We start from the raw sequence: 12,093 nt of genomic DNA on the forward strand, positions 1-12,093 counted from the left end.
CATCATCATCATCATCATCATCATCATCATCATCATCATCATCATCATCACCATCATCATCAGCCATATGATTGCCTTACTAAGGGCACATCTCTGCCCTTAGTAGAAAAAGTGTGAAAGCATTGTCATCATAGACACTGGTCATGTAAGTGCCTCTCTTTGCACTAAAAACATAGAGAAATTGTGTTCTATTTCAGGATATTAAGACATATCCAGACAAGAGATTCAAATAACTAAGAAAGTATTTAGAAAGATTAACAAATCCAAGTGTATCCCTGATTAATGTAATCCAAGATTATATAAAGCAATCAGGTTAGAATTAGCTACTTGACAATATTATTAAAGTCTGAAAATATTAGAAAGAGATCTCAGCAAGAATAATAGAGAGATAAAATCTAATGAGAAATCTGAAAAAGGAACACACCTGCAGAAAGTTTCTAAATTGTAAAAAATCCACCAAGATTTTTTCTCACTGGAGAAAAAGAAATCACCAACATTCAATACTAGACTGGCTAGCACCTTTACCCTCACCTTACCCTATAAAATATATCACAGGTAGTCATTCTGGAAATTCTGAGAAAGGAAGAGTGAATGATTTAGGGACTTTTATCAGCTCTAATTTCTACTTTTCTAATGTGCCTCTACTATTTAGGGAAAAAAAAATTACACAATCCAGGAAGCGGCACAAAAGTAGAAAATAAACAAATGAAGATTTCTCACCACTAATTTAAGAAATGTTGATTTATCCGTGGTTTCTAGGGGGTATAGAAAACCTGGAAGTTTAATGAGAGCTATTTAAAGGCATCCAGACCACTCCTCTTCCAGACAGTGAGTCCTAGTTCACTGAGTAGTTATATCTGCAGATACACCATTAATTACCTCATGTCATATGACTATTTCTCTCTTTCCACTCCCTCTCCCTCTCTCCTCCCCCCCATTTCCTTATAACTAAGGCACAAAAATGTGCTTTTTCTCTCTTTGTCTCTCTCTTTCTCAAAATGACAAATATGGAAATGTATTATATGACTGCACATGTAGAACCTTATATCAGATTACTTACTGTTTCTGGGAGAGGGGAGGGGTAGAATTTGGAGCTCAAAACTTAAAAAAAAACCCAGCAAATGTCAAAAATTGTTTTTACATATAACCAATTACATGTAAAATAAAAGAAAATATTTAAAACTAAAAAAGAGTGTTTCAAATACCTTTCAGATACCAAATCTCACCAAAAAATTTTAATAATATTAAGCTGGGACATTTACTTTATATGAAAGAATCTCATATCTATTTTTGCTGCCTAATGGTGCTTAATAAGCCAGTAGGAAACAGAGGTAAACTTGATTTGTGAAGGGTCAGCTAGTGACTTTGGAAGTTACGTAATCAAGCTGGAAAGACAGCAAGATGCTGTCATCTAAGAATCCACCAAGCTAAATGAAGAGAAGCTTTGTCACTAGAAGATTGGCCACCAGGCATAGAATTTTCCTCCCTCAGCAACTCCTGATATTAACTAAGCCTTGGAGGAGTTGTGATCAGCAGTGGTGGGAGGAACAGAACCTAGGATTAAAATCTTGGCTCTCTAGAAGAGACACAAATCCTTGAAAAACAAGTAGTTCTTTGCCATTTAGAAGATAGTTCTTGCATTATTGTGCAAATAAGATTTATTTACACAATTAAAACCTTCCATGCAGGTCTGTGATGCTAACTAGCCTGTCATGTTGAACTGTGGGACCAGAGGAAAAGGAAACAAAAAAGGAAAACATTTTCATTTGAATAAGAGGGATGCACTAGTAACTGATGTTTCTTTTTCAGAAAACTTGACCAGGATACGTAATATGTATCAAATTATATAAATATTTCATTTTTTTGAAAATATGCTATATTTATTTTGAGAGGCAGCTGAGGCAGAATGGATAGCAGGACAGCCTTGAAGTAAGGAAGGCTTCAGTTCAAGATCTACTTCTGACATAGACTTGCTGTACTTTGGGGAAAGTCATTTAGTCTCTTAGTTTCTCTAGGTGACTCTAAGTCTGCTAAGTCCAAGCAGAGTGGTACAGTGGAAAGAGCAATAACTCTGGAATCAGAGGACCTGGGTTCAATTCCACCTTTGATGCTTATTACCTATGTGACCGTGGCAAATCACTTCATTTCCTTGAATCTCAGTTTCCTTCCTCATCTGTAAAATAGAGTTTGGACTAGCTAACCTCTGAGATCCCTTGCAACTTTAGATCTATAATCTTAAATTATAGACTAGTTGTTGATCTGCATCCAGGAAGTGAGTTTTCATACTGTGAATTCCCCCACACCAAGCAAATCCTAAGTGTGGAATGAAAAAAACCACATATGTAGAGATATAGAAAATATATACATTATACAGATAGCACACATCATACATGTGTATTTGTAACATCACATTACATATAATTTTGGGGGGTCCATACCTATGATTTCCTTTGTGTAGGGAAATTCACAATATGGAAACTTTCCATGGATGCGGATCATCTTGTCTGTCACACACACACACACACACACCCCTGAGAGACCTAAATGTTACATGAGTAAACAAGAACATAAATTAAAAGTGTCATTTATTTTCCCTGAGCTTTATATATTGGCATTTTCTTTCCTTAAATCATTATATTTATAAATTAGCACTTTTACTGTACTTCCTGACTTTTCTTCCACTGAGGAAACACAGGAATACATGAATACCAAATACCATTTCCACATTGTAATAGTGTTAATTCTTCCTTTTACATATAGCACCACTTTTCTTTTGGTCTTCTCTTTAAATGCTTCTCCCTTATACCTGGCTTAAGATGAAGTCTGTTCCTGAGCCACCATTGGTTGCTGGAACAGAGACATTACTATATTGTTTAAAAAAAAAACAAACCACAGTGTTCCTGCCAGTTAAGCAGAGCAGCAGTAATGCAACTGAGAGGATTGTAACTAGTACAAGGTCATTGGCTGGCTCTTTTTGTTCATTGTCCCATTTTCTCTCCAACTTCACTCAATTTGATAATGGAGTGTGATCACCAGACTTCAACTTAAGGCTACCTCTGGACTGAAGTAAGCAAAACTTGTCTTCAGTATCCTTCCATCCACTTCTCTATGTTCTTTCTTCTTGCTCCTAATGCCCAGAGGCTCAGTGTCTACATGCTTCCACCTGGTTGGCTCACCACCAATCTTTAAGGCTGCATTCTGACATCCCACCTGGTCCTACAATCCTGCCTTTTCAGTCTTCTTATACATTACTCCCCTCAACTTTATAGTCATACTTGCCTACTTGATATTCTTTACACAGAACTTTCCATCACTTGTGTCTCTGCCGTTTTATTGGCTGTTTCCCATATCTGGAATGCACTCTCTTTTCATTTCCACGTTTAAGATTTAGCTCAAACTCCATTCTCTGCTAGAAGCCTTTCTTGATCCCCCCCCCAAGTCGATTGTGCCCTTCCTACCAAAACCACTTTGTATTTATTTGGTATGTATTATATATCTACATATTGTCTCTCCTATTAGAGGTTGAGAGACTATTTTAGTTTTGTCAGTGTATCCTCAGTGTTTAGTACAGTGTCTGGCACATGGTGATACTGATTGATCATTCCAAACCAAATTCTGCTTAGATCATCTATCTTAACCTCTCTTATTTTACAAACAAATAAATTGAAGCCCTGAGAGGTTACAAGTAACAAATTTGCACAGTTAATAGCAAAGCCAGGACTAGAGTTCAGGTCTTTTTGTCCATTGTGTCATTCTCTCTCCAATCTCACTCAGTTTAAGTGAATCTCATCCAAGGTGTTAATAGCTAATAACAGCTTTCCCAGATAGCATTTGCATCTTAACAGCAGCCTTCCATGTTTTATCTCAAAACTGACCATTACTAACTACAGACATTTTAGGCAAAATTATAGGAGCTCTGCGAATAAATGCCCAAACATTCCTTTGTGGCTTTATCACTTATGGGTTCAGCTCAGCTCATTCATATATTGCCTTTTGCCTATTGGATTTCTAAAGCCCTTAAAACATTCATGAGAAAACCTTTTCAGTAGTTACTGGAGGAAGTCAGTAATTTCACCACCGAAATGGGGCTGTCATAATGAAATTCACTGACTACCACACAGTAGATATGAGCACTTCAGGTTATAGCAAGGACCTCCTGCTTTAGCTAAGTGCAGTTAAATCCACAGATCATAATTGCCCAAACAGGAGCTTTAATAGTTTTCAGGAATTAGGTATCCAAAAATTTTGTCCATAGGGTTTATAAATATCAAAATAATAACAATAATAAATTTACATTAAGCCATAAATTTGGGATTAGCCCCAGGTTAAATAACTCCTTAGACTTAGAGCAATCTATTTGCCCAGTGATCTAGGGGAGCTAGAGAGTAGCTTGTAGTTTTTACATTTTTTTAAAACAATTTCAGATGAAGAAGTAACTTTCTTCTCTTGAGAACTCTGATACCAAATGAGCTGGCAACTTGGAAATTTGCCCAGGCAAATTTAGCCCTCTAGGCAAGAATCAAAATCTTCTTTGGAGATGGGTGGGTAGAGGAGACCTTGGAGATATCTCTTCCTGCCTTCCTGAGAGCCACATCTAGATACTCACATGAACATATGTAACCTACGTGGGCAACACACACACCCCCTACAGACAGAACTAACTGAACCTCACTATTGACTGAATATAAGAGTGAAGGAGAGGAAAGAGTAAAGGTTATGATCCTGGGTGGCTGGAAGGATTGTGGTACCCTTAATAGATATAGCAAAATTAGGAAGGGGGGGGAAGATAATGAATATTTTGTGAACCTGGAAGCAGGGATAAGGTGGAGTGAATGAACTAAAAACTATAATTCTCGAATAGACAGCTCTCCTGCTCAATAATGAATACTTAGGCACAACCTTAGCCATACATTCATTCAATAAGAATTTATTGAATTTTGTTGAATACTATGTATCAGGAACTGTACTAGGCAATGAGGAAAAAAAGAAGCTTGTATTCTTTTGGAGAGAACCTTCAATACACAGATAAATACATATAAAATATACATAAAATAGATATAAAGTAATTTTTGAGGGGTTTAGAGGGAGGGCACTAGAAAACTAGAGAGAATGAGGATAGGCCTGCTTAGGAGGTGATACTAAAGCTAAACTTGAAGGAAACCATAGATTGTCAGAAATGGAGAGGGTACATTCCCAGTAATGAGAGACAGGTGGCCCAGTGGATACTGTGCAGGGACCGGAGTCAAGCAGCCTCGTCTTCTGGAGTCAATCGGACTCATCTTCGTGAGTTCAAATCTGGCCTCAGGCACTTACTAGCTGTGTGACATTGAGCAAGTCACTTAACCATGTTTACCTCAGTTTCCTCATTTGTAAAATGAGCTGGAGAAGTGGCAAACCACTCCAGTATCTCTGCAAAAAACAAACACAAAACCCATATGGGGTCACAAAGAGTCAGACACGACTGAAAAACGATTGAACACGAACACAGGCAAAATAACTATATGGTAATTTTTTGGGAGGGAAGGCACTAACGATTGAGGAGGTAATGTGGCAGAACTTGAGATCCGAGGTCTTTCCCACTTGGGGGACTCTCTAAAAGTTTATTTAATGATAATGCGTTTCTTGAATGAATGAATGACGCAATCTAGAGATACTATAGCAGAGAGAGCGTGCTTGCTGCCCCCAGCTTTCCCGCGGGACGAGTCACTTGACTGGAGCGGGTCGGTCGCGTTCCTCCAGCCTCACCGCGAGCCTGGCGGCGCATGCGCGCTGCCTGCTGTGGGACTGGAGACGGGGAAGGAGGCAGCGCGCTGACAGCTTCCGCTTTCGTTTCCTGTCTTCGCCGACTTGGGTGACGGCCCCAGCGGGCTCTTGGGCGGCGGCGGCGGCTGCGGGGGGCCGGGAAGCTCGCGGGCCGGGGTGGGGTGTGGTGCGGTGCGGTGAGGTGCGGTGCGACCTGAGCGGGCCTCCTCGGGAGCCATGGCCTGCTCCCTGCTCCAGTTCTGCCACTTTCAGGACCTCCAGGCCGCCCGGGACTTCCTCTTCCCGCACCTGCGGGAGGAGACCCCCAGCGGCGGCGCCGCCCGCAGGGACGATGGTAAGCCCCTCCCTTCCTCACCCCGGCCGGGGGTCGCAGCCCACTCCCTCCCACCCCAGCCTTGAGTCCCTGGAGGCCCGCGCACCTCTCTGGCCTGTCCCGGAGGAGGCCAGTCTCGTAGCTCCCTGTTAGTCAAGAAGCAAACATTAATTAAGCACCTTGTGTATACCAGGCACTGAACTGAGGATACAAAGAAATAAAAATGTCCTGTGCTCTGAAGGAGCGCACAGTCTAACGAAGGAGACAACATGCAAACAACTGTCCAAGCAAGAGACGGTCAGGGTAGACGGGTGGCAATCCCGGAGGGAAGGAAAGGCCTCTTGCAGAAGGTCGGATCCAAGCCGAGGCTTGGAGGCGAGGAGGGAGAGCATTCCACGAGTGGGGGCCCTTCTCTCCTCCGGCGCTCTGTCCGTCCTCGCCTTCCTAAAACTGCGTCTCCCTCCATCTCCCCTTTCACCCTCCCCCTTCCCAGACCCAGGAGTCCATCTCCCTCAGTCTCCCTCCCGCCCCATCGAAATTCAGGGGGTCCCCTTCCTTTCCCCTTCCTATTTTCATCCTCCTCCCAACTCAGCACCAGCTGTCACCGGTCCTATCTCTGCCGAGGCACCAACTCCATCCTGGGCTTTCCACCTTCCTTCCTTCTTTCTCAACTTCAGATGCCACAAACCTGCAGAAAGCTGTTTGGTGACTTAATCCTGAAGCGAATTTGCTTCTCCTCGTGTGCAAAGCAGCTAACCTTTCCAAGCAAGATTTTCAGGTTAATATTCAGGTTGATATTTTTATATCTGCTGGTAATTTGTATCTTGTCTTGGAAAAGCAAATTTGCCCCGGGTGAGATGATTTGTTATCATTATTATCCTCAAGTAATTTTAAATTAGCACCCACATGAACATAATATTAAATTCTAGAGACTAACAGGGTTAGGGCAGATTTTGGACTTAGTATTATATTATATTATTGTTAAAACAATTTGAAGTTTACCCTTTCCTCCATTCTCTAAAAGATGCAATGATTATCAGAATTCCCCATGTTTCTTAGAGAAGAGAGTATGCTTTACCCTAATTATGTTCTCATGTTTCCAGTTACAAGTATTTTTGGCTTGTAGTATGGTATAATTACCTTTTAAAATGGCAATGCCATCATAGGTAATAAAAAGCCCACTAACAGGAAACTTTTTTTTTAATTAAAAAATTTGCCAAATCTTTGAAATTGAATGCAGGGAAAAGAGCTTATATTTACCAAGGGAACTGTTGCCATGCAGGAATAAATTGTTCTTTAGTACACTTAAAGGTTTTAAGTCATACAGGTGAAACCATCAAGTGGTAACAGGTTGATGGGGCGGATAGCTCGACTAGTTTACAGACTAAAAATTCATTTGCTGGTCATTGTAAGTAAGTCTTCATAGTCTAACATTCACTCTGTATTTATTACATCTAAAGTTTTAGAGTTTAGATTTTATAGTTGTACTGATTGTTTTCAAGAAGAGGCTTTTCATACTTGAGTAATTGTTTAGGACATTGCTCTCACGTGATTTTTCCACCTACCTATCTGACCTCTCCTCAGTCTCCTTTCCTGGATCTTCATTCAGGTCACATCTTTAACAATGAATATCTCACAAGGCTCTGTCCTAGGTTCTCTTCTCCTCTCCTGCTATACTATCTCACTTGATGATCATTGATCCAGCTCCCATGGATTCAGTGATCTCTATGCTGAAGATTCTCAAATGTACTTACCTAGTTCTGACCTTTTTCCTAGCTTATGTTCTCACATCTCCAACTGCCTGATGGACATCTTGAACTTGAGGTACCATATACGTCTTAAACTCAACGTGCTCCAAAATGAATTCGTTATCTTTTCCCCAAAACCCTCCCATCTTCCCAGCTTCCCTATATTGTTAAGGTTACCATGATCCTTTCATTTCCCCAAGTTTGCAACCTAGGTGACATCCCTTATTCTTACTCCCTCTCACCTCACATGTCCAATGTGTTGCCAAGGCCTGTTAATTTTCCCTTCATAATATTTCTCAAACATGCCCCCTTCTCTCTTCTGATACTACCACCCTGGTACAGGCCCTCATCACCTCATGCCTAGTCTGTGTTGCAGCAGCCTCCTGCTGTGTCCCCATTCTACTCCATCCTCCATTCAGCTGTCGAAGTGATCTTCCTAAAGTACAGGTCTGAACATAATCCTCCACCCCACTCAATAAACTCCAGTGGCTATTTCTTTCACTTCTAGGATCAAATATAAAATTTCCTGTTTGGTGGTCAACCCCCCCTCCCCACTTTGCAATCCTCTTATACCTTAACTCCCTCTTCCCCCTACATATATACATTGATTCTTTGATCAGTGACTTGCTATTACTTGAACAAGACACTCCATACTGCAGGCATATTCACTGACTATCCTTCATACTTGGAATGCTCTCCCTCCTCATCCCTGCCCCCTAGCGTCCTTCAAGTTTCAGGTAAAATCCCACATTCTCCAAGAACCCTTTTCAAAATCTCCTTAATTCTAGTGCCTTCCCTTTGTTGATTACCTCCAATTTATCCTCTCTGTAGTTGGTTCTACATAGTTTTTTTACATGTTGTCTCCCCCATTAGACTGTGAGCTCCTTGAGAGCAAGGACTGTCTTTTCCTTTCTTTGTATCTCTAGCTTTCAGCATGTTCTTGGCAAGTAGTATGCGCTTAATAAATGTTTATTGACTGATTAACTAATTCACAGTTTCGAAGAATATTTGTGAATAAATTTTTTTTGCTAGCTTAACAGTTTTAAAAAGCCATTGTCATTGCTCTTTTTACCTGGACCCCCTTATACCTAGGGTATATGCAAAGAGTAAAATAGACATTGATTTACTACTCAGTTGGTATAGATTATTTGTCCCAAGTAAGTGACAGTTTTTATAGGCATATGATAATGTTACATAACTGTAAAATAAATAACCCTTGACTTGAGCACCCACTATAGAGTGAGTTATACATGATTGATTGCTTCAAACACTTCTATAAATTCATATTCTATTTTTATAGTAGCATGTCCATATATTACCTTATATCTTCAATTATAAAGAAAGACACATATTTCACTGCCTCAGAGATAATGAGTTCTGCTCAATTATTAACAACATTTTATTCCTTAATCAAATACCAGTAGTTTTAAAACTGGAATTTGACTTGCTTGGAATTTGGGGACGGTGGTGGTAGTATAAGTTTACTAGTAACTCTTAGTAATCTATAATTACTAGCTCTTTCTGAGCTACCAGAAATATAAAATGAACGTTCAGAAAAGATCAGAGTATTTTCGAAGCTTTGGGGTATTACAACCTGATGAACCTGTTAATTTTGCCACTAGGTAATCACATCTTTGACCAGTAGAAGCAACTGAACGTTTTTACCTTCTCCTTATTTTCCTAGAAAGATAGAAGCTGGAACAAACAGTATATTAGGTTTGGTTCCATGATAAACAGAGATCCTTCACAGACCTTGAGTAGTGTGCCTTTCTGACCATGTTTGCCTCATGTGTTTATTAGTGCAGAGCATAGCATGTTGTGGGCATTTAATGAATGCTTGTTCCTTTTCTCTGCCCTCTAAGAGTCTCCGCTCCCACACCCAAATCTTCAGTGGTATTCTCTTGCTTCTAAGATAAAATAGAGAATCTTCAATCTGGCATTAAATCCTTCCACAGTCTGCCTTTCCAGCCTTTTTTCATATTACTTCTTTTCATGTGCCCATTTTTAGTGGAACTGTCCTATTAGTTGTGCTCTCCCCTTCCCCCCTCACCCCCAACTAGATTTCATCTTTTGCACGTGCGGTTCTCCTTATCTGTAGTGTACTCTATTCATTACCTCCTCCTCACAGACTTCCTAGCTTTCTTCAAAGACAGTTGAAGTGCCAACTCCTTTAAAAGGCCATTGTGGATTTTGCCAGTTGTTGATGCCTCATATCCTGTATGTAGATATTGTGTATGTACATGTCTGTGAACATGTATACCTCAATAGAATGTAAGCTCCTTGGGGTGGGGTGTGTTTAGCTTTTTGTATTTGGAAATAGCTAAGTGGTACAGGGGTTAGAGAACTGGACTTGGAATCAAGAAGATCAGAGTTCAGATCCAGCCTTACATATGTAATAGCTTTGTAACTCTGAGTAAGTCACTTCAGCTTGTCTGTTTCTTTTTTTTATTATTATTTTTATTTTTATTTTTTTAGGCAATTGGGGTTAAGTGACTTGCCCAGGGTCACACAGCTAGTAAGTGGTTTGGTCTGAGGCTAGATTTGAACTCAGGTCCTCCTGACTTTAGGGCTGGCACTCTATCCACTGCGCCACCTAGCTGCCTCTCTGTTTTTTTATAAAATGGGGACAATAACAGCTACCTCCCAGCAATGTTTTGAGGATAAAATGAGATAGTATTTGTTAAGGTCTTTGAAAATCTTAAAGCACTATATAAGTGCTAGTATTGTTATTGTTTCATTATCATTATTATTATTTTCCCAATGCCTAGTGAGCACTCAACAAATACTTTTTGATTGTTCTGCTTTCTTTACTCTGTCACATAAATCTTCACATGTTGCTCCAAACACTTCACATTTGTTGTTTGTTATGGTATCATACTATTACATTATGTTCATATATCACAGTTTGATCAACTCTTCCCAAACAAGTTAATTTAATTCAACAGTCGTTTATTAAATACCTCTTATGTACCGGGAAACATACAGATAGTAGACAATGAGCATCTACTTTGTTGACTACAGTGTATATAGGATCTTTGTTTTTATAATTATTCTCCTTGGAGTATATCCCCAGCAGTGAAATCCCTGGATCAAAAGGCATGACTTTTCTTGCATGATTATAAATTGTTTTCTGAACATTTGGATGAATTTTCAACTTCAGTAATTGTGTATTAGTGTCTCCTTTCTTGTAGCCTCTCAGATAGGAACTATTTCTATATTTCATTATCTGACAATTTGAATATTTGTTTTTGGTTTAATTTACATTTTTCATATAAGTGACTTGGAGCATTTAAAAATTGTTGATAATTCACATTTTCATTAATTTGCTATAACTCTTAGATTTCAGACTTTTATCAGAAGTACTTGATGCTAAGATCTCTCCTCCCCCCCAGTTGGTAGGTTTTCTTAGAAACTTTGATTTTGTTTGGGGTAAAATCTTTTGAATTTTATGTAATTGAAATTTCCTTTTTAGAAAAAATATCATTTAGGTTCATGGTTATTCCTCATTCAATTAAGAATTCTCTTCCTAAACATAGATCTGAAAAGAATCAATTTCTCCTTTTAAAAAAAAATGCTACTAATATGGAGCTTATATGTAGTGTATGGTGTTAGATTGAGAGACAAACCTAATTCCTGCCAGTTCTGCTACTTTCCAGTTGTCCTACCAGTTATTATCAAATAGGGGTCCTTCCCTCAGTGTTCTTGGGTTTGTGAAATACTGGGCTATTGTTCTGCTTGGTTTTGCTTATCTATACTAATCCACTTTTCTGTTTTCAGTCAGTACCAAATAGTTTTAATAATTACTGCCTTCTGATGTAGTCAGAGAAATGGTACAGTAAGGCCCCCTTTTTTCCTGCTTTTTTCATAATTTTCTTTGAAATTCTAGATCTTTGCTAATGAATTTTGTTATTATTTTGTGTAGTTCTATGGAGTAACCCCTTGGTAGTTTGATTTGTGCAGCACTAAATCTTTAAATTCAGATTGTATCATTTTTATTACATAGGGTATCCCAAAAGGCTTAGTTCAGTTTTTAGTGTTAATAGCTTAAAACTTTAGTGAATTAATGACTTAAACATGCACTAAGACTTTTGGAATACATTGTATAATTGTTCAGCCCAAACACAATTAATGTACTTTATTTCTGTAAAGAGTGTTTTGTAGTTGTATATTTTTTTTGAATCCTACACATCTTGGTAGGTTAACATGTGAATATTTTATGTGTTGTGAATGCAATTTTCCTTTTTAGCTCTTTGAGTTTTATTAGAAAAG

General features: G+C 39.1%; 1 protein-coding gene across 1 annotated transcript in view; it reads left to right on the forward strand.

The window, feature by feature from the left end:
* Window positions 1–5,939: 5,939 nt before the first annotated feature.
* The window catches only part of LOC114049726 (rab3 GTPase-activating protein non-catalytic subunit), a 127,945-nt gene continuing 121,791 nt past the window's right edge, over window positions 5,940–12,093 (forward strand). The window contains exon 1 of the mRNA XM_027871106.1: window positions 5,940–6,097. Within this exon, the coding sequence (XP_027726907.1) occupies window positions 5,980–6,097 (118 nt within the window). The 5' untranslated portion in view covers window positions 5,940–5,979. The remainder of the gene's footprint in view (window positions 6,098–12,093) is intronic.

Source organism: Vombatus ursinus, unplaced genomic scaffold, assembly GCF_900497805.2.
Source record: "Vombatus ursinus unplaced genomic scaffold, bare-nosed wombat genome assembly UNPS02014798.1, whole genome shotgun sequence".
In the NCBI taxonomy this organism is placed as follows: domain Eukaryota; kingdom Metazoa; phylum Chordata; class Mammalia; order Diprotodontia; family Vombatidae; genus Vombatus; species Vombatus ursinus.